This window comes from Narcine bancroftii, chromosome 9, assembly GCF_036971445.1.
Source record: "Narcine bancroftii isolate sNarBan1 chromosome 9, sNarBan1.hap1, whole genome shotgun sequence".
NCBI classification, from domain to species: Eukaryota; Metazoa; Chordata; class Chondrichthyes; order Torpediniformes; family Narcinidae; genus Narcine; species Narcine bancroftii.
In genome coordinates, this window is record NC_091477.1 from 61,638,622 (window position 1) to 61,656,418 (window position 17,797).

Here is a 17,797-nt window from a genome sequence, read left to right on the forward strand (position 1 = left end):
CGGTAATTCTCCCAGTAATTGATTCCTTGTTTTTTCCCACTGTCGGTTTACAGATGGGGGAACTCCTCTGTCTTCCTCGAGCTCTTGCCCTACATCCCTATTTACTCCTTCCATCTCTGTTCCGATTTTTAACCCTTTAGACTTCCTACTTCACTGGGTCTCTCCCCTGGTAGGATTTTGACACCCTGCAATCTACTTCGACCCTTCCCACATTATTATAAACACCAGCGGCACACTGTACACAATCCTTAAACAAATACTTATTATAAACTATTATGATACACTATACGATTCTTAAACAGATACTTATACACTATAGAAGCAAATAACTATAACACAATACACCTTATACAGATACTGATTATACACTACTATGGTACACTATCCTTAATCAAATACTTATTACACACTATAGAACCAAATAACTATCACAATACACCTTATTTTAATTGGCCAAGTGTCTAAATCTATCTCTCGAGATCACTACGAGGGGACTCCAACCCCGTTCTACTAGGGGGACTCCAACCCCCTTTTTACTACAGGGGACTCCAACCCCCTTTTTACTACAGGGGACTCCAACCCCCTTTTTACTACAGGGGACTCCAACCCCCTTTTTACTACAGGGGACTCCAAACCCCTTTTTACTACAGGGGACTCCAACCCCCTTTTTACTACAGGGGACTCCAACCCCCTTTTGTTTTATTCTTTGGCTTTAACTAGGGCTTTTGCAGAGTAGTGACAACACACAATTTTATCGTTGCCAATAGCAGAACTTCGTTTAAACAGGCGTCTGCTTACCTCCCTTTGCCTTTTGTCAGTGAGGTGGGCTCTGCGGTCTTCTTCAAAGGAGGTTGCTGCCCGCCAAACTGTGAGGCGCCAAGATGCACGGTTTGAGGCGATATCAGCCCACTGGCGGTGGTCAATGTGGCAGGCACCAAGAGATTTCTTTAGGCAGTCCTTGTACCTTTTCTTTGGTGCACCTCTGTCACGGTGGCCAGTGGAGAGCTCGCCATATAACACGATCTTGGGAAGGCGATGGTCCTCCATTCTGGAGACGTGACCCACCCAGCGCAGCTGGATCTTCAGCAGCGTGGACTCGATGCTGTCGACCTCTGCCATCTCGAGTACTTCAACGTTAGGGATGAAAGCGCTCCAATGGATGTTGAGGATGGAGCGGAGACAACGCTAGTGGAAGCGTTCTAGGAGCCGTAGGTGATGCCGGTAGAGGACCCATGATTCGGAGCCGAACAGGAGTGTGGGTATGACAACGGCTCTGTATACGCTTATCTTTGTGAGGTTTTTCAGTTGGTTGTTTTTCCAGACTCTTTTGTGTCGTCTTCCAAAGGCGCTATTTGCCTTGGCGAGTCTGTTGTCTATCTCATTGTCGATCCTTGCATCTGATGAAATGGTGCAGCCGAGATAGGTAAACTGGTTGACCGTTTTGAGTTTTGTGTGCCCGATGGAGATGTGGGGGGGCTGGTAATCATGGTGGGGAGCTGGCTGATGGAGGACCTCAGTTTTCTTCAGGCTGACTTCCAGGCCAAACATTTTGGCAGTTTCCGCAAAGCAGGACGTCAAGCGCTGAAGAGCTGGCTCTGAATGGGCAACTAAAGCGGCATCGTCTGCAAAGAGTAGTTCACGGACAAGTTTCTCTTGTGTCTTGGTGTGAGCTTGCAGGCGCCTCAGATCGAAGAGACTGCCATCCATGCGGTACTGGATGTAAACAGCGTCTTCATTGTTGGGGTCTTTCATGGCTTGGTTCAGCATCATGCTGAAGAAGATTGAAAAGAGGGTTGGTGCGAGAACACAGCCTTGCTTCACGCCATTGTTAATGGAGAAGGGTTCAGAGAGCTCATTGCTGTATCTGACCCGACCTTGTTGGTTTTCGTGCAGTTGGATAATCATGTTGAGGAACTTTGGGGGACATCCGATGCGCTCTAGTATTTGCCAAAGCCCTTTCCTGCTCACGGTGTCGAAGGCTTTGGTGAGGTCAACAAAGGTGATGTAGAGTCCTTTGTTTTGTTCTCTGCACTTTTCTTGGAGCTGTCTGAGGGCAAAGACCATGTCAGTAGTTCCTCTGTTTGCGCGAAAGCCGCACTGTGATTCTGGGAGAATATTCTCGGCGACACTAGGTATTATTCTATTTAGTAGAATCCTAGCGAAGATTTTGCCTGCAATGGAGAGCAGCGTGATTCCCCTGTAGTTTGAGCAGTCTGATTTCTCGCCTTTGTTTTTGTACAGGGTGATGATGGTGGCATCACGAAGATCCTGAGGCAGTTTTCCTTGGTCCCAACAAAGCTTGAAAAACTCATGCAGTTTGGCATGCAGAGTTTTGCCGCCAGCCTTCCAGACCTCTGGGGGGATTCCATCCATACCTGCTGCTTTGCCACTTTTCAGTTGTTCGATTGCCTTATATGTCTCATCCAGGGTGAGGACCTCATCCAGCTCTAGCCTTAGGGGCTGTTGAGGGAGCTGGAGCAGGGCGGAATCTTGGACTGAGCGGTTGGCACTGAAAAGAGATTGGAAGTGTTCTGACCATCGGTCGAGGATGGAGATCTTGTCGCTGAGGAGGACTTTGCCGTCTGAGCTGCGCAGCGGGCTTTGGACTTGGGGTGAGGGGCCGTACACAGCCTTTAGAGCCTCGTAGAAACCCCTGAAGTCGCCAATGTCCGCGCTGAGCTGGGTTCGTTTGGCGAGGCTAGTCCACCACTCATTTTGGATCTCCCGGAGTTTGCGCTGAAGATGGCTGCGTGCGCGACGGAAGGCTTGTTTCTTCTCTGGACAGGACGGCTTTGTAAGGTGAGCCTGGTGGGCAGCTCGCTTCTTTGCCAGCAGCTCCTGGATTTCCTGGCTGTTTTCGTCAAACCAGTTCTTGTTTTTCCTGGAGGAGAAGCCCAGTACCTCTTCAGTGGATTGCAGTATGGTAGTCTTCAACTGATCCCAGAGGGTTTCAGGGGACGGGTCCGTGAGGCGGGTTGCATCGTCGAGCTTTGCTTTGAGGTTTGCATGGAAGTTTCCTCTCGCTTCGTCTGACTGCAGGTTTCCAACATTGAACCTCTTTCTGGGGGCTTTACTGTTCCTGGGCTTTGGCTTGAAGTGAAGGTTGAGCTTGTAGCGAACCAGCCGGTGGTCAGTGTGGCATTCCGCGCTAGGCATGAACCTGGTGTGGAGCACATCTCGTTTGTCACTTTCTCGCACCAGGATGTAGTCCAGGAGGTGCCAGTGTTTGGATCGGGGATGCATCCAGGTAGTCTTAAGGCTGTCCCTCTGCTGAAAAAGGGTGTTTGTAATGACAAGCCGCTGTTCTGCACAGAGCTCCAACAGGAGGCGCCCATTGTCATTGCACTTGCCGATGCCATGCTTGCCCAGGATTCCTGGCCAGGTTTCTGAGTCTTTGCCGACACGAGCGTTGAAGTCGCCCAGGATGACAACCTTGTCGGCTGTAGGGGTGCGTTGGATGAGGTTGCGCAGGTTTGTGTAGAACTTGTCCTTTTCTGCTGGTTCCGCCTGGAGGGTTGGAGCATAGACACTGATGAGGGTGATGCGACGCTTGTTTTGAAGGGGGAGTCGCATGGACATGATTCGGTCCGAGAGGCCTGTCGGAAGGTTTTCGAGTTTGGAGGCAATGAAGCTCTTGACCATGAAGCCTACACCATATAGGCGTCGTTCATCCGAAGGCTTGCCAGACCAGTAGAGTGTGTAGCCCGCGCCGCGTTCTTGGAGGCTGCCTACATCTGCCAGGCGGACTTCACTGAGAGCGGCTATGTCGATGTCAAGTCTGAGGAGTTCTTGTGCAATGAGGGCAGACCGACGTTCAGGTCGGTGGCTGTCAGCCTTGTCTAGCATGGTTCTGATGTTCCAGCATGCTAGCTTGAGTTTGTGAGCATCTTTTGAGGGGGAGGACGTGGAGGGGGAGGACGTGGAGGGGGAGGACGTGGAGGGGGAGGACGTGGACCTGTCCTCGGGCCTGCGCAAAGGAGCTTTTAGGTGGAGTGCAGTGCGCGCAGTACTGGCCCCACCCTTTACACCCATGGTTCGTGTGCCGTGGCCGAGCGAGCTGGGACGTGGCAGCAAGGACCTTGGGTCGTAGATTTTATTATCGGAGTGGCCTTCTCCTATGCAGGTTTCTTACGCGGGCTGGAGGGGTCTGCCTCCCCTCTTAGGTCGGTCCATACTGCCGGGACCGGGGCAGAGGCCGCCGCAGCTCTCCCTGTGCCTGGACTGGGGCCGCCGCCTCCCACTCTCTGCCCGGATCGGGGCCTCCGCCTGCCTCACTCGACCGAAGCCGGGGCCGCCGTCTCCCCCTTGCTCCTGCCCGGATCGGGGCCGCCGCCGCCTACCCTTCGCCCGGACCGGGGCCGGGGCCGCTGCTGCTCTCTCTGTGCCCAGACTGGGGCCGCCGCCTCCCAATCTCTGCCCGGATCGGGGCCTCCGCCTGCCTCACTCGACCGAGGCCGGGACCGCCGTCTCCCCCTTGCTCCTGCCCGGATCGGGGCCGCTGCCGCCTAACCTTCGCCCGGACCGGGGCCGGGGCCGCTGCTGCTCTCTCTGTGCCCGGACCGGGGCCGGGGCCGCTGCTGCTCTCTCTGTGCCCGGACCGGGGCCACCGCCTCCCACTCTTTGCCCGGATCGGGGCCTCCGCCTGCCTCACTCGACCGAGGCCGGGGCCGCCGTCTCCCCCTTGCTCCTGCCCGGATCGGGGCCGCCGCCGCCTACCCTTCGCCCGGACCCGGACCGGGGCCGGGGCCGCTGCTGCTCTCTCTTTGCCCAGACTGGGGCACATTAAAATACACATTAAACAAATACACGCACAGGCATCTTCTGTCTGTGGATCAACAGAATGGAGGCTATCATCCTTCTCCAGTTTCTGTTAGCCACTCACCTGCCACCCCATCTCTTTCTTTCCTATCCCTCTGTCTCTTGTACTCCAGCTCCCTACCCTTTGTCCTTATCTCTGAAGGTAGCAGTGAGAACTATGCAGTAAATATAAAATTATTAATTAATAATTTCTTTCATAATGTTTTCACCCCTAGATTCCAACACACCTCACAAAGTATAACAGCAGGCAAAGCTTCTTCATGATTGCATTAACACGGAGGCTCCAGGACAGATTCTCTGACACATTTGTTACAACCTAGACCAGCAGTAGTATAAATTCACCGAGATGATGGTATTTTCAAAACAATCAATTTTATTAATATTAATTAATAATATAAAATCTTGCATGAATCTAAACTTAACCGCACTATGCACAAGTGTGTGTGTGTGTGTGTGTGTGGGGGGCAAATCCCAAAACCATTGCAGCTCAGGTATAATTCTGAAGAAATGAGTTTAAAATCAGTCTCAGAAATCTTTTGTTTTGAAACTCAGAGTCTTTAAAACTGCCGTTCAAAAGTTCTCAAACTCACAAATTCTTTGTATTTTTGTTTTCAAATAATTGTTTCTTCATACAAATGATTTCCCTTTCTTGCATGGAGTTCCAGAACTCAACAAACCCAATCAAGGGTTACATGAAGTGACCATTTAAAAAAAAATGGATATGAGAGAACTGTCGAAAGAAACAGTGAAGTGACTCTTTCACTGCTACTATTTTATGTTCCTTCCCTATCACAGGATAAACGCACAACAGTATTGAAGATTTACTGCATTTTTTTCTTCAGATGAAACTCGTGTAATATTAGAGATGCCTTTTTGGAGTGTCAAAATCTCATGACATAATTTTGTTTGAAGTTCTTCTCTTCCAAAAGCATTTACTAGCCAATGTCTCCAATCTGTCTGCACAGATAATTGAAGCAAAAGCCTGTTTGTTTAAACAGATTATGCAGGTGATTCTCTGAGTAAACGGCAGTGTCTTCAACATTTCAATGTACATTCACTCTAGGTTTTATGCCTGTTTACACAGCTTCAGCCAACAATGAACCAGTAGACATTTTGTCTCTCAGAATGATTTCTGTCTGTCTGTGTCTCTGTCCACCCACAAAATAACTTTGCTAAAATATATTTTGTAACTAAGGATTAATAATAATACAATTCTGTAATTCAATGTTGACACCCAGGAATTTGAAGTTCTTGACCCTCTACTACTGAGCACTCGATGAGAACTGAGTCGGGTTCCCCTGACTCCCTCCTAAAGTCCATAATCCGCTCCTTGGATTTGCTAACATTGAGTGCTGGCACACCAAAAAACTTGCACTCAATGAGCTGATCTAACTCCCTCCTGTACGCTTTCTCATGGCTGTTGTAATTCTGCCGACAACTGTGATGTCATCGCCAAATTTGTAGATAGCATTGGAATTGTGCCTGACCACTCAAATCGTACTGGTCTTCATATGTGGATCTGGTGGTGGTGGTGGTGGGGGGGGTGGGGAGTGGGTGTGGTACAGAAACCCAGAGTTTGTAGCTTCTTAACCAGCACTGAGGGAATAAAGGTATTGAAGCTGTAGTTGATGAACAGCAGCCGTTTCTATGGACTCTGCCAGTTTCCTGAGTAAATATTGATGCAAAAAAAAATTTTTAAGGTCTCCTCCATCACTCCTGGCTGACACTCTGATTTTCAAGGGGACCAATTTTGTCCCTTGCAATCTTTTTGCACTTGTATATCAGTAGAAACACTTAGGATTTTCCTTCACATTGTCTGCCAGAACAACCTCATGTCTTCTTTTAGCCCTCCTGATTTATTTTCTTGCACTTATTATGCTCCTCAAGTACCTCATTTGATCCTTGTTTCTGATTCCTGCTATATAGCTCTCTTTTTAAACAGATCTCGTGTATCCCTTGAAAACCAAAGTTACCGATGCCTGCTAGCCTTGTCTTAATCCTGACAGGAACTGTTGGACTCTGGCTTTAATTTATTTACTCTTAATTTAGTCTATGTGTGAACTGAGTCCAGCGCGTTCGTTGAATGAAGTGATAGGAGAAGGTATTCGGTTCAACAGTCAGTTTATTACACCACACAGCACAGCACAGCACAAGAATAAAACTTAACAGAGCTCTGGGTCAGTCTGTTAGTTCATAGGTCACCTGCCAGTGAGCTACTCCCCGAGACTGACCCCTATTGTCCAGTTGGCACAGTTTATATAGGTCAATCTTATCACACAGAACAAAAGTTGTTTTCCCTGCTAGATCTTTTTGCATAAGGGTTATCACAAGTCATCTCCTGTTTTGCAGATTTCTGGGGTGTAGCCTTCCCATGTTAATCCTCCAGGCCAGACTATCCTGTTGTTTAGATCTGAAATTAATTCATCCCCAGATATTTCTAATCACCATTCGGTCCCTGTCTGGCCAATTTCTGCTGTTCTCTTTAACACCTCCTCGTGCCTTAATCTTCCTCCTAGACTGGTTTTCCATTCCCTTTGATTCTTGCGGGCCATTCTTTGTTCTGATCTGGCCTGTGTCTCCTGTGCTACTTCCCACCTCCTTCAGTTGAGCATTCCTCCTAAATCGTTTTATGCATATCCTCTCCTTGTATCTTGGGAGCAGCCAATTTTGTTCAGCCAACTTTGCTCCATGCTGTGACAGCCACTTAGCCACATTCCTCTTTCCCTGACTCATGCAGTACAAATAAACTTATTGATTAATCATTTATTTCATAATGTTTTAACCCCTAGATTCCAACAGTCCCCCTTTTGGTCTCATGAAAATGAGACCAACCACCAGTTAACTTATTAGATAGAGAAATCCGGGTTACATGCCAGGGTTGGCATTTCTGATCCCTTGTAATCATTACACTCTTGAGAGGGCAGTAGGGACAAATACATGCCTTGGGGTCTGGGGATGTCTCTCTGTGACAGCGCTCGTTGAATGAGGCACTGGAGGCAGGGAAGGATGCACGGGATCAGAATCAACGCCAAAACCGCAAATCCAGCAACTAGCACTATAGTATGTATCCATCCCCAGTCTCCAGAGAACAAATTTCCCAGCCATGCGCTGCCCAAGGGTCGCCAGGTCTGAACCGGGACGTGAGCTAATTTGCGAATACCTGAAGAAATCTCCTTTACTGCTTGCCCATTGTCATCGATTTTTAAACAACAATAGATTCTACCATCAACAGTCCCCGGAGTCCAATATGTTCTTTAAAGGGACCCGTTCAGAAAGTTCTTAGTCCGTAGTTGCTCACAGGTTCTCAGTCGCCGCCGTACGAATCTGTTCCAGTGTCCGTGCTGGTGGGTCCGTGGCTGCACACTGACTCCAATGATACCACGTCTCGCCTTTTCCCTGTAGTCGAACCGCGTGGGACGTCCTCTCCACCACTCGGTAGGGTCCTGTCCACCTGGGCTCCGACCACTTTCCCTTGATGACCTTTAGCAGAATCCACTCCGCGACTGAAGGTATCGGTGTTTCCCCTTCTCTGTTGGGACTTGTAACCTGTTGTGAAAAATCTGACACCAGAGCCGTTAGTTTATCATAATACAGCTTGCATCCCATTGAACTTACCTCATTCTTCGTAATCTGACTTCCGGCTCCTGGTCCCGGGAACTGGTGCCCCGTTCGTAGTTCATATGGAGTGAATCCTGTCACAGAACTTACCGAACTCCTTATTGACATTAATGCCAGAGGCAACGCATCCACCCAATTTAGTTTCGTCCGTGCCTGTACTTTCCCGATCTTACCTTTTATTGTTTGGTTCATCCTCTCCACTATTTTCTGCCATGTTAATGCCTTCATGGGTAAACGTAACATTTGGAGCATTCAGGATCTTTTCTAGTCTCGTCTGCCTTAACGAAGTCATTGTAAATGCTGTGGAGCTCACAAATGCTACAATACTATGTGTTGTTAATACTGTCAGGCCATGTCCCATTACTATGTGTGCCACCTTTTGTAGAATCTTTGCTACTCCTGCTGCATGTCTTGTACATGGTGGGTGTCTGTCTTCCGTTGGGTCTAGTGTGATACTCCCATACATGAGCACACATCTTCCACCCCCTTTTTTCTGAAAAAGAACACCATCAATTGTGTGTGCTTTTTCAGAAACATCCAAAAAGAAAGGTAGTTATAATTTGGAATCGCCAAATCTATAGCTGTTGTAAGAGCTTGCTTCAATAGAATAAACTCATCTCAGCCTGTGCAGTCCAATCAAGTGTAGCTCCCAGATTCCTCATCCCCTGCTCATTCACCAAAGTTCGCAGTGGATGTGTCAACTCACCATACGATGGGATAAACTGCCTACTATAACCTGACAAACCCAAAAACAAAAGCATCTCCTTTACTGTCTTTGGTTTTGGATGATGTAGTATTGCATCTGCCAAATAGGGGTGTAATCTGACAGTTCGAAGGTCATGGGATCAACCTGCTGACAAAAACCCACATCTGCTGATCCCACTGACCACAGGTTCTCAGGGAGAGAGTCTAGCATAGGGGCTGAGTCGGGGTGATCCATCTTCTCCCTACCATGAAATCGTTCAATCTGTCTATGCTCAAGGAGGACTTGATCATATGTAATGGACCAAATTCTGTATGCCTGAGCAGATGAGGAGAACTGCACTGTCGGTATTTGGGTGTCAGACCAGTCCCTTAGGGACTTCAAGTTCCGACACATCGGTCCCAAATCTTTTGCCTGATGAGTAGTGCCAATTGCAAGGGTGACATGAGGGATGGCCTCACCTGCCATCTCATACCATTCCAGCTGTTCAGATGTCAGTGCCACCGCAGCGGCCACTCCCTCCTTTCCTATCACTATGTAGTCCGAATTAATTTCCCATTGCCTGCCCTCTACCTCTTCATAAAAGGCATGCTGATACATTTCATCCCCATCCCTATCGTAAAAGAGGGTCATATGGGGAGGGTCCGAGGGAGGGGTATACGGGTGTAACGTCTGGATCCACGGCTTCCATTGATTATAAAGCTTTAGCAGCCCTACCTTCTGTGGGTCCTCTGTTTCCAGCAGCCCCCAGTAAATGTCAGCCCATTGTCCCTCAGACACGGATCCTCCAGCTGCTGCCAACAACATTTGAGAACCGGAATGAAGTGTAGTTACTGAACAGTTCATAGAAAATCCATTTGGAAAGGTGACCTATATTCCGTCGGGTCCACAAAGGATGGATGCTCCGCACTTGAACAACAAGTCTCTGCCCAAAAGATTGGTAGGGCACCTGGCTGACAAAATGTACTGATGTGTAAAAGTCTGTCCTGCCACAGAAGTGACTAGTGGTGTAGAAAACGGCAGATTTTCTGGTGTACCCGAGAACCCTATCAGCTGGACGCTAGAGGATGATGTTTTATCTTGAAACTCAGCGCCAGTGAGTGTTGAAAACCTGGCCCCTGTATCCACTAAAAAGGATACTTTCATGTCCATGACTTTCATCTGCAGGAAAGGGTCTGCCAACCTAGCCTGCTCGTGGGTACTCGGGCTCCGTCACTGTGGGCAATATTGCTCCTCCTCTGTCCGCAAAGGGAATTGTCTCCTCGGAGCTAGAGCCGCATAGGGTGCCTGATGTACCGGGGGTGGCACTGACGATCTCTGGGGCTGGACCCAAGGCTGCTGTTGTGGTGGTCCATAGCCCCTTGCCCCCGGGTCCCGAGGCTCCCAAACTAGGGGACAGTCTCTCTTCAAGTGTCCTGGCTGACCGCATCCAAAACATACGGCTGGCTGGCTTCGTGGAGCACTCCGCACTCTCCCTCTTACTCGGAATCCCCCCATTGGACCTCCCATTCTGCCCCCATCGGTGGGACCCGGTGCCCAATATGGGGCCGGGTGCCAATTTGTATCATTCCCTTGTGGTGGCTGCGGTGGCTGCTGAATCATCTGGTTCGCACCCTTTGAGGAAATCTTTTTTTCCTCATTCGCCTTTTGCCTAGCCTCTGCTAATTGAAGCTTAAGGAGTTGCACTTGTGCCGACTCCGTAGTTTGTTTGTCCTCCTTTTGCTTAGCCCTGTAACGTTTCAGGTGATGGGTCAAATATTTTTCCCATTGCTCACTCGAGCAGCCAGGAATATTAAGGTTACTCTCTAATGCCTCCCTAACTACGGCTGGCAGTCCGCTCGTTACTGCAGCCCTAAAGAGTGTAGTCTGCAAGGGATCTGTGGCTGGGTGTACTCCTGCTTTATCCGTCCAACTCTCCTTACACTGACTCGAAAAGGTCGAGATCTCCTCATCCTCCTTTATGGAAAAGGTCAGGGACTGCATGACACCGGGGGGAACGGGAAACTTATCTCGCATTGCCCCTCCTACTGCCGTAGCATGGTTGGCAAATGGCTCAGCATCGAGGCACCTAGTGATTCCTGCGATCATTTCTACCTGCTGAATCTCCCACAGCCCAAGCTGTTTCCCCAATAATGCTCTCCAATCCCCTATGGCTATCTTATGTCCCATCGTAAATTGGCAGAACTTTCCCATCCACGCTCCACCTCCCTCAGTCGGAGGTGGCATTTTGTCCAAAATACAATTCATGTCAGTGAATGAGAAGGGTTGATACCTTTCCCCAATTTGCGGACCCTCATAAATTAGCAGCATCTGTCTATATCTTTCTGGAAGCCGTACTTCCCCCCTTTCCCGCAACGCATATCCCAAAGGGAAGCGAGGGTTCTCCTGACCCTGTCTTCTGTGTGTGATCATGCTTCCCTCTCTGCTTCTCCTAAGTACAGTAACAGCCGGATTTTTCCAAACCCTCGTGGTACCTTCCCCTGACTCTGCAGCTCTTTCCAAATCTGTTCGTACCGTTCCATAGCCTGTACCTCCTCTCCCTTCGGTAATCCTCCCAGTAATTGATTCCTTGTATTTTCCCACTGTCTGTCTACAGATGGGGGAACTCCTCTGTCTTCCCCGAACTCTTGCCCTACATCCCTTATTACTCCTTCCATCTCTGTTCCGATTTTTTATCCCTTTAGACCTCGTACTCCCTGGCTCTCTCTCCTGGTAGGATTTTGACACCCTGCACTCTACTTCGCCCCTTTCCACGTTATATAACCACCAGATGACCAGCAGCTCCTTGAAAACAGGTGTTCCCCTTCAGGGATGATCAGAGAGAGAGAGCCAGCTGGGGGATTATGTGTCTCGTGGTTGTGTGAAGTGTCTATTGTTTGTTTTGCGGTTAGCTTGTTAGTTTCCCCCTTTGTGTGAAATGTACATTGTTTGTTTTGCGGTTAGTCTGTGTACACTGATGCCTCACTGTGTGACTGCCTATCCCCACTGTGTTTCCCTGATCCGTATTCTAAATACCTTGCCTCTATGCCCTCTCTACCCTGTAAAACAGTACAATCTGTAACCTCTGCTACCCCTTTTTCAGAAGTACTTAAAACATCGAGAGTAATACAGTGATATACACAGCAACAATACCAGCGTGCATGAAAAAACAGTTAAATGCCGAACACCTTATACAGATACTTATTACTATTATGGTACACGATTCTTAAACAAATACTTATTACACACTATAGAAACAAATAACTATAACACAATACACCTTATACAGATACTTATTATACACTACTATGGTACACGATTCTTAAACAAATACTTATTACACACTATAGAAACAAATAACTATAACACAATACACCTTATACAGATACTTATTATACACTACTATGGTACACGATTCTTAAACAAATACTTATTACACACTATAGAAACAAATAACTATAACACAATACACCTTATACGGATACTTATTATACACTACTATGGTACACGATTCTTAAACAAATACTTATTACACACTATAGAAACAAATAACTATCACCCCATACACCTTATACTACTTGGCCAAGTGTCTAAATCTACCTCTCGAGATTGCTACAAGGGGCTCCAACCCCGTACTATTAGAGGGACCTCAACCTCCTTAGAGGGATTCCAACCGGACCTCAACCTCCTTAGAGGGATTCCAACCTTTTCCTAGAGGGATCTCAACCTCCGTAGAGGGATTCCAACCTCCTTTTCCTCGAGGGACCTCAACCTCCGTAGAGGGATTCCAACCGGACCTCAACCTCCTTAGAGGGATTCCAACATTTTCCTAGAGGGACCTCAACCTCCGTAGAGGGATTCCAACCTCCTTTTTCTAGAGGGACCTCAACCTCCATAGAGGGATTCCAACCTCCTTTTCTTCGAGGGACCTCAACCTCCGTAGAGGGATTCCAACCTCCTTTTCTTCGAGGGACCTCAACCTCCGTAGAGGGATTCCAACCTCCTTTTCCTAGAGGGACCTCAACCTCCGTGGAGGGATTCCAACCTCCTTTTCCTCAAGGGACCTCAACCTCCGTAGAGGGATTCCAACCTCCTTTTGTTTTATTCTTGTCTTTAACTAGGTCTTTTGCAGAGTAGTGACAACACACAATTTTATCTTTGCCAATAGCAGAACTTCGTTTGAACAGGCGTCTGCTTACCTCCCTCTGTTGAATGGTCACTTGTTGTTATCATCACACCACAATCGACCGGTGTTTCGTATCTTTTCTTCTGTCACTTCTCCATCTTCATCACGTCGTGGTCACCAAATTGTTGGACTCTGGCTTTAATTTATTTACTCTTAATTTAGTCTATGTGTGAACTGAGTCCAGCGCGTTCGTTGAATGAAGTGATAGGAGAAGGTATTCGGTTCAACAGTCAGTTTATTACACCACACAGCACAGCACAGCACAAGAATAAAACTTAACAGAGCTCTGGGTCAGTCTGTTAGTTCATAGGTCACCTGCCAGTGAGCTACTCCCCGAGACTGACCCCTATTGTCCAGTTGGCACAGTTTATATAGGTCAATCTTATCACACAGAACAAAAGTTGTTTTCCCTGCTAGATCTTTTTGCATAAGGGTTATCACAAGTCATCTCCTGTTTTGCAGATTTCTGGGGTGTAGCCTTCCCATGTTAATCCTCCAGGCCAGACTATCCTGTTGTTTAGATCTGAAATTAATTCATCCCCAGATATTTCTAATCACCATTCGGTCCCTGTCTGGCCAATTTCTGCTGTTCTCTTTAACACCTCCTCGTGCCTTAATCTTCCTCCTAGACTGGTTTTCCATTCCCTTTGATTCTTGCGGGCCATTCTTTGTTCTGATCTGGCCTGTGTCTCCTGTGCTACTTCCCACCTCCTTCAGTAGAGCATTCCTCCTAAATCGTTTTATGCATATCCTCTCCCTGTATCTTGGGAGCAGCCAATTTTGTTCAGCCAACTTTGCTCCATGCTGTGACAGCCACTTAGCCACATTCCTCTTTCCCTGACTCATGCAGTACAAATAAACTTATTGATTAATCATTTATTTCATAATGTTTTAACCCCTAGATTCCAACAGAACATACAAGCTCAGTAACCCTTAGAATTTCCCTTTTGAAGGACTTCCACTGACACACAACTTTGCCCAAAAGCAACATCCCAATCCACACATTCTAGATCCTTTCTCATTTCCACAAAGTTGGCCTTTCTCCGAGGCTCAGACCTATCCTTCTCCATATTTAACTTGAAAGTAATGGCATTATGATCACTGGACCCAAAATGCTCATCAGTTACCCATTTTTATCTCATTCCTTAATAGGAGATCCAGTATTGCACACTCCCTAGTTGATATCTCAATATACTGATTTAGAAAACTTTTCTGAACACAGTTAACAAATTAAGCTGTCCAACCCTTTTACAGAATGGGAATCCCAGTCGATATGTGAAAAGTTAAAGATCACCTTCTATCCATATATTTTCTGCAACTGTCTGCTATCTCTCTACAGATTTTCCCCTCCAATTCTTGTTGACTATTGGGTGGTCTATAGTACAACCTATTAGTGTGATTATACATTTCCTCGTTCCTTAGCTCCACTCAAATAGCCTCAGTAGACGAGGCCTCTGGTCTGTCCTGCTGTGATATTTTCCCTGATGAGCAATGCCACTCCTTCCCCTTTCATCCCTCCCATTCTATCATGGCTAAAACAACGGAACTCCAGAACATTGAGCTGCCAGCCCTGCCTCTCCTGCAATCATGTTTCACTAATGGCCACAATGTAATAAGTCCATCGACCAATTATGCTCTAAGATCATCTGCCTTTCCTAAAATACTCTTTGCATTGAAATACTGTAGATACATGCATTTTCACATCATCTTTTCCCTTCTCCACTCCTCTATCTCCTCTGGCCATCTGGTTACTATCCCACTCTAGTTTAAACCCCCCCCCCCCCCACCCAGAGCAGCAGTAGCAAACCTTATGCAAGGATATAATGGTAGTCCCCCTCCAGTTCAGATGCAAACTATCCAGGCGGCACAGACCCACTTTCCTTCGAAGAGAGCCCAGTGATCCAAAAACCTAAAGATCTCGCTCCTGCACCAGGTCTTTAGCCACGTGTTAAGCTGCATTATTCTCCTATTTCTAACCTCACTAGAACATGGCACAGGTAACAATCCCAAGATCACAACCCTGGAGGCCTTTCACACCTAACACACTGAACCCTCTTTGCAGGACCTCCTCACCCTTTGTACCCACGTATTGATCCCTTCAAAAACCATGACATCTGGATGCTCACCCTCCCTCTTGAGAATGGCATGAACTCGATCTGAAATATCCCGGACCCTGGCACCACGGAGGCAACGTACCATCCGGGATACTCGATCTCTTCCATAGAACCTCTTTCTGTTCCTTAACTATCGAATCCCGATTTCTTCAGCTCAACTCTTCTCTTTTCCTTTCTTAGCCAAGAGAGATCAGACTGCCAAGGCCTGTCCCTTATAGATTGTTCTCCTCAACCATATCCATTGCAGTATGTATGTTATTGAGGGGAATGTCCTCAGAGGCACCCTGAACTCTCTCCATTTGCCTAACACAGTTTGCCTGGACCTGCAGCTGAATGTACTCTATCAGATGAACTTATCAGGGATACTGTAGGCTCTCCTGACTATCCACATCCTTCAAGAGGAGCATTTTCCCACTCTGGCTGCTATTCCCATTGTGTACATAATAAAGAACCCTGCCCTTACCTGTACCTTGCTGAATCCTTTTTTTCCTCAGTAAAACAATAGGACCATAATGCATAGGAGCAGAAATAGGCTAGTCAGCCCATTGAGTCTGCCCCGCTCCCCCATTTAATGTTGAGCTGATCGATTTACTCACTCAACCCCACTTCCCAGCCATAACCTTTGATGCCCTGGCTAATCAACAACATATCAATTTCTCCCTTAAATACACCCAGTGACCAGGTCTCCACAACCACTTGTGGCAACAAATTCCACGGTTTTACCATCTTCTGGCTGAAGAAATTCTTCCGCATCTCCAATCCTGAATTTGTGCCCTCATGTCTCTGAAATTCCAGAAGAGCATGCGAAGAGCTGTCAAACACCTCTCATAAAATAACCATTTCATTCTTGGAATCATCTTAGTGAACCTCCTCTGAACCCTCTCCAACTCGGTTTTCTTCAATGAGGAGCCCAAAACTTCTCACATTCTCGAAGTGAGGTCTCGCCAGTGCCTTATAAAGCCTCAGCATCACATCTCTGCTCTTCTCTTCTATTCCTCTTGAAATGAACGTGAGCATCATATTTGCCTTCTTCACCACCGACTCAACCTGACCCTTTGTGTCAGCATATTTTCAATTTTCTCAATATTTTAAAAAATAGTCTGCCCGTTTATTTTTTCTCTCTCCCATTTCACCTCACCCTAACCCTTTGGGAAAGATTTACTGGGAACATTAGGCGGAACTTCTTCACTCAAAGAGTGGTGGAGTGTGGAACGAGCTGGCATCTGATGTGGTAAATGCAGACTCACTCTTAAATTTTAAGAATAAAATCTCCCTTGATGGGAGAGGTCTGGGTGTAGGTTAGTGGAACTAGCAGAGTGATGTTTCGGCACAGGCTAGAAGGGCTGAATGGCCTGTTTATGTGTTGTAGAGTTCCATGGTTCTAAAGGACATGACCATACACTTTCTGACATTATAAAGTTAAATCCCTATTATCCAGATTCAAACAACCTCAAGCAGCTGACAAGAAAAAAGTAGAGGAAGTAAATAAATAAGTGACTAGAAGTTTAAAATTGTAAATGTTCTCTGAAGTAACTCATAAACTTTTGGTTAAGATGGGAACAATTTTTAAAAAAATATTTTATTTTAAAGTTTGCATACATGTACATCCATCATTTTAGCACAAGTTGCCACTGACTACAAAACCCCCGCCCTTAAAAACTAAAACCCTCCCTAACCCCAATCCCCCCCCACAAAAACAAATCAATCATTACTTATACATATTAATAACATACAATAACATACTAAAGAAAAAGAAAAGAAGAAAAAGTAAAAGAGTGATAAAAATGCTAGATTGTACGTGAATTTATGTCAGGGAACACAGGATTTAACTATCAAATATTGACTGCGCTATCTGGTGAAGAATAAAACTAACCCACAGTACCTATCATATATATATATGGGCTCCATATTTATAGGTATGTATTATATTTATTTCTCAAATTATAAGTAATTTTTTTCTAATGGAATGGATTTTTCTATTTCCACGTGCAGTCTGTCTAAGCCCAGGTAAGAATCTGATTTCCAGGTGACTACGATACATTTTCTTGCCACTGCAATACTATTTTCACAAACTTTTGTGGTGTTGGTGAAAGGACCAATTTAGGATTGGTTCTCCCAACATTCCCTAACAAAGATAAATCAGAATTTTGTGGATATGGAATATTAGTAATATGTTTCAAAACTTCCCCTACTTTTACACAAAATGGTCATACTTTTGGTCACATCCACGTGAAATGCAGAAAAGTATCCTCCTCTGTACCATACCTAAAACATTTATTTGATAAGTCCGATTTTATTTTATGCAGCGTGATATATAATTGATGTAAAAAATTATACTGTATCGCACATTAATTGTGTTTGATATTCAGTCTCTACACA

The 17,797-nt window shown here is 46.5% G+C and overlaps 2 protein-coding genes across 4 annotated transcripts in view; one reads left to right on the forward strand and one right to left on the reverse strand.

Moving 5' to 3' along the window:
- Nucleotides 1-17,797, forward strand: part of ccdc102a (coiled-coil domain containing 102A) — a 149,935-nt gene that overhangs the window by 40,664 nt on the left and 91,474 nt on the right. The window lies entirely within an intron of this gene.
- On the reverse strand, nt 6,933-13,380 carry LOC138743698 (uncharacterized). The gene is made up of 2 exons (XM_069899308.1): nt 13,318-13,380; nt 6,933-9,933 (listed from the first exon to the last, which is right to left on the reverse strand). Exons 1-2 carry the CDS (start codon nt 13,349-13,351, stop codon nt 9,203-9,205), a joined length of 765 nt encoding a protein of 254 aa, XP_069755409.1. The 5' UTR covers nt 13,352-13,380; the 3' UTR covers nt 6,933-9,202.

What these genes read in the sequence shown, in the direction of transcription:
- LOC138743698 (XM_069899308.1), bottom strand. Translation starts at nt 13,351, where the DNA reads ATGATAACAACAAGTGACCATTCAACAGAGGGAG. An exon ending in TGACCATTCAACAGAGGGAG is followed by an intron (nt 9,934 to 13,317) that starts GTAAGCAGACGC and finishes TGTTGTTGGCAG; the next exon opens with CAGCTGGAGGATCCGTGTCT.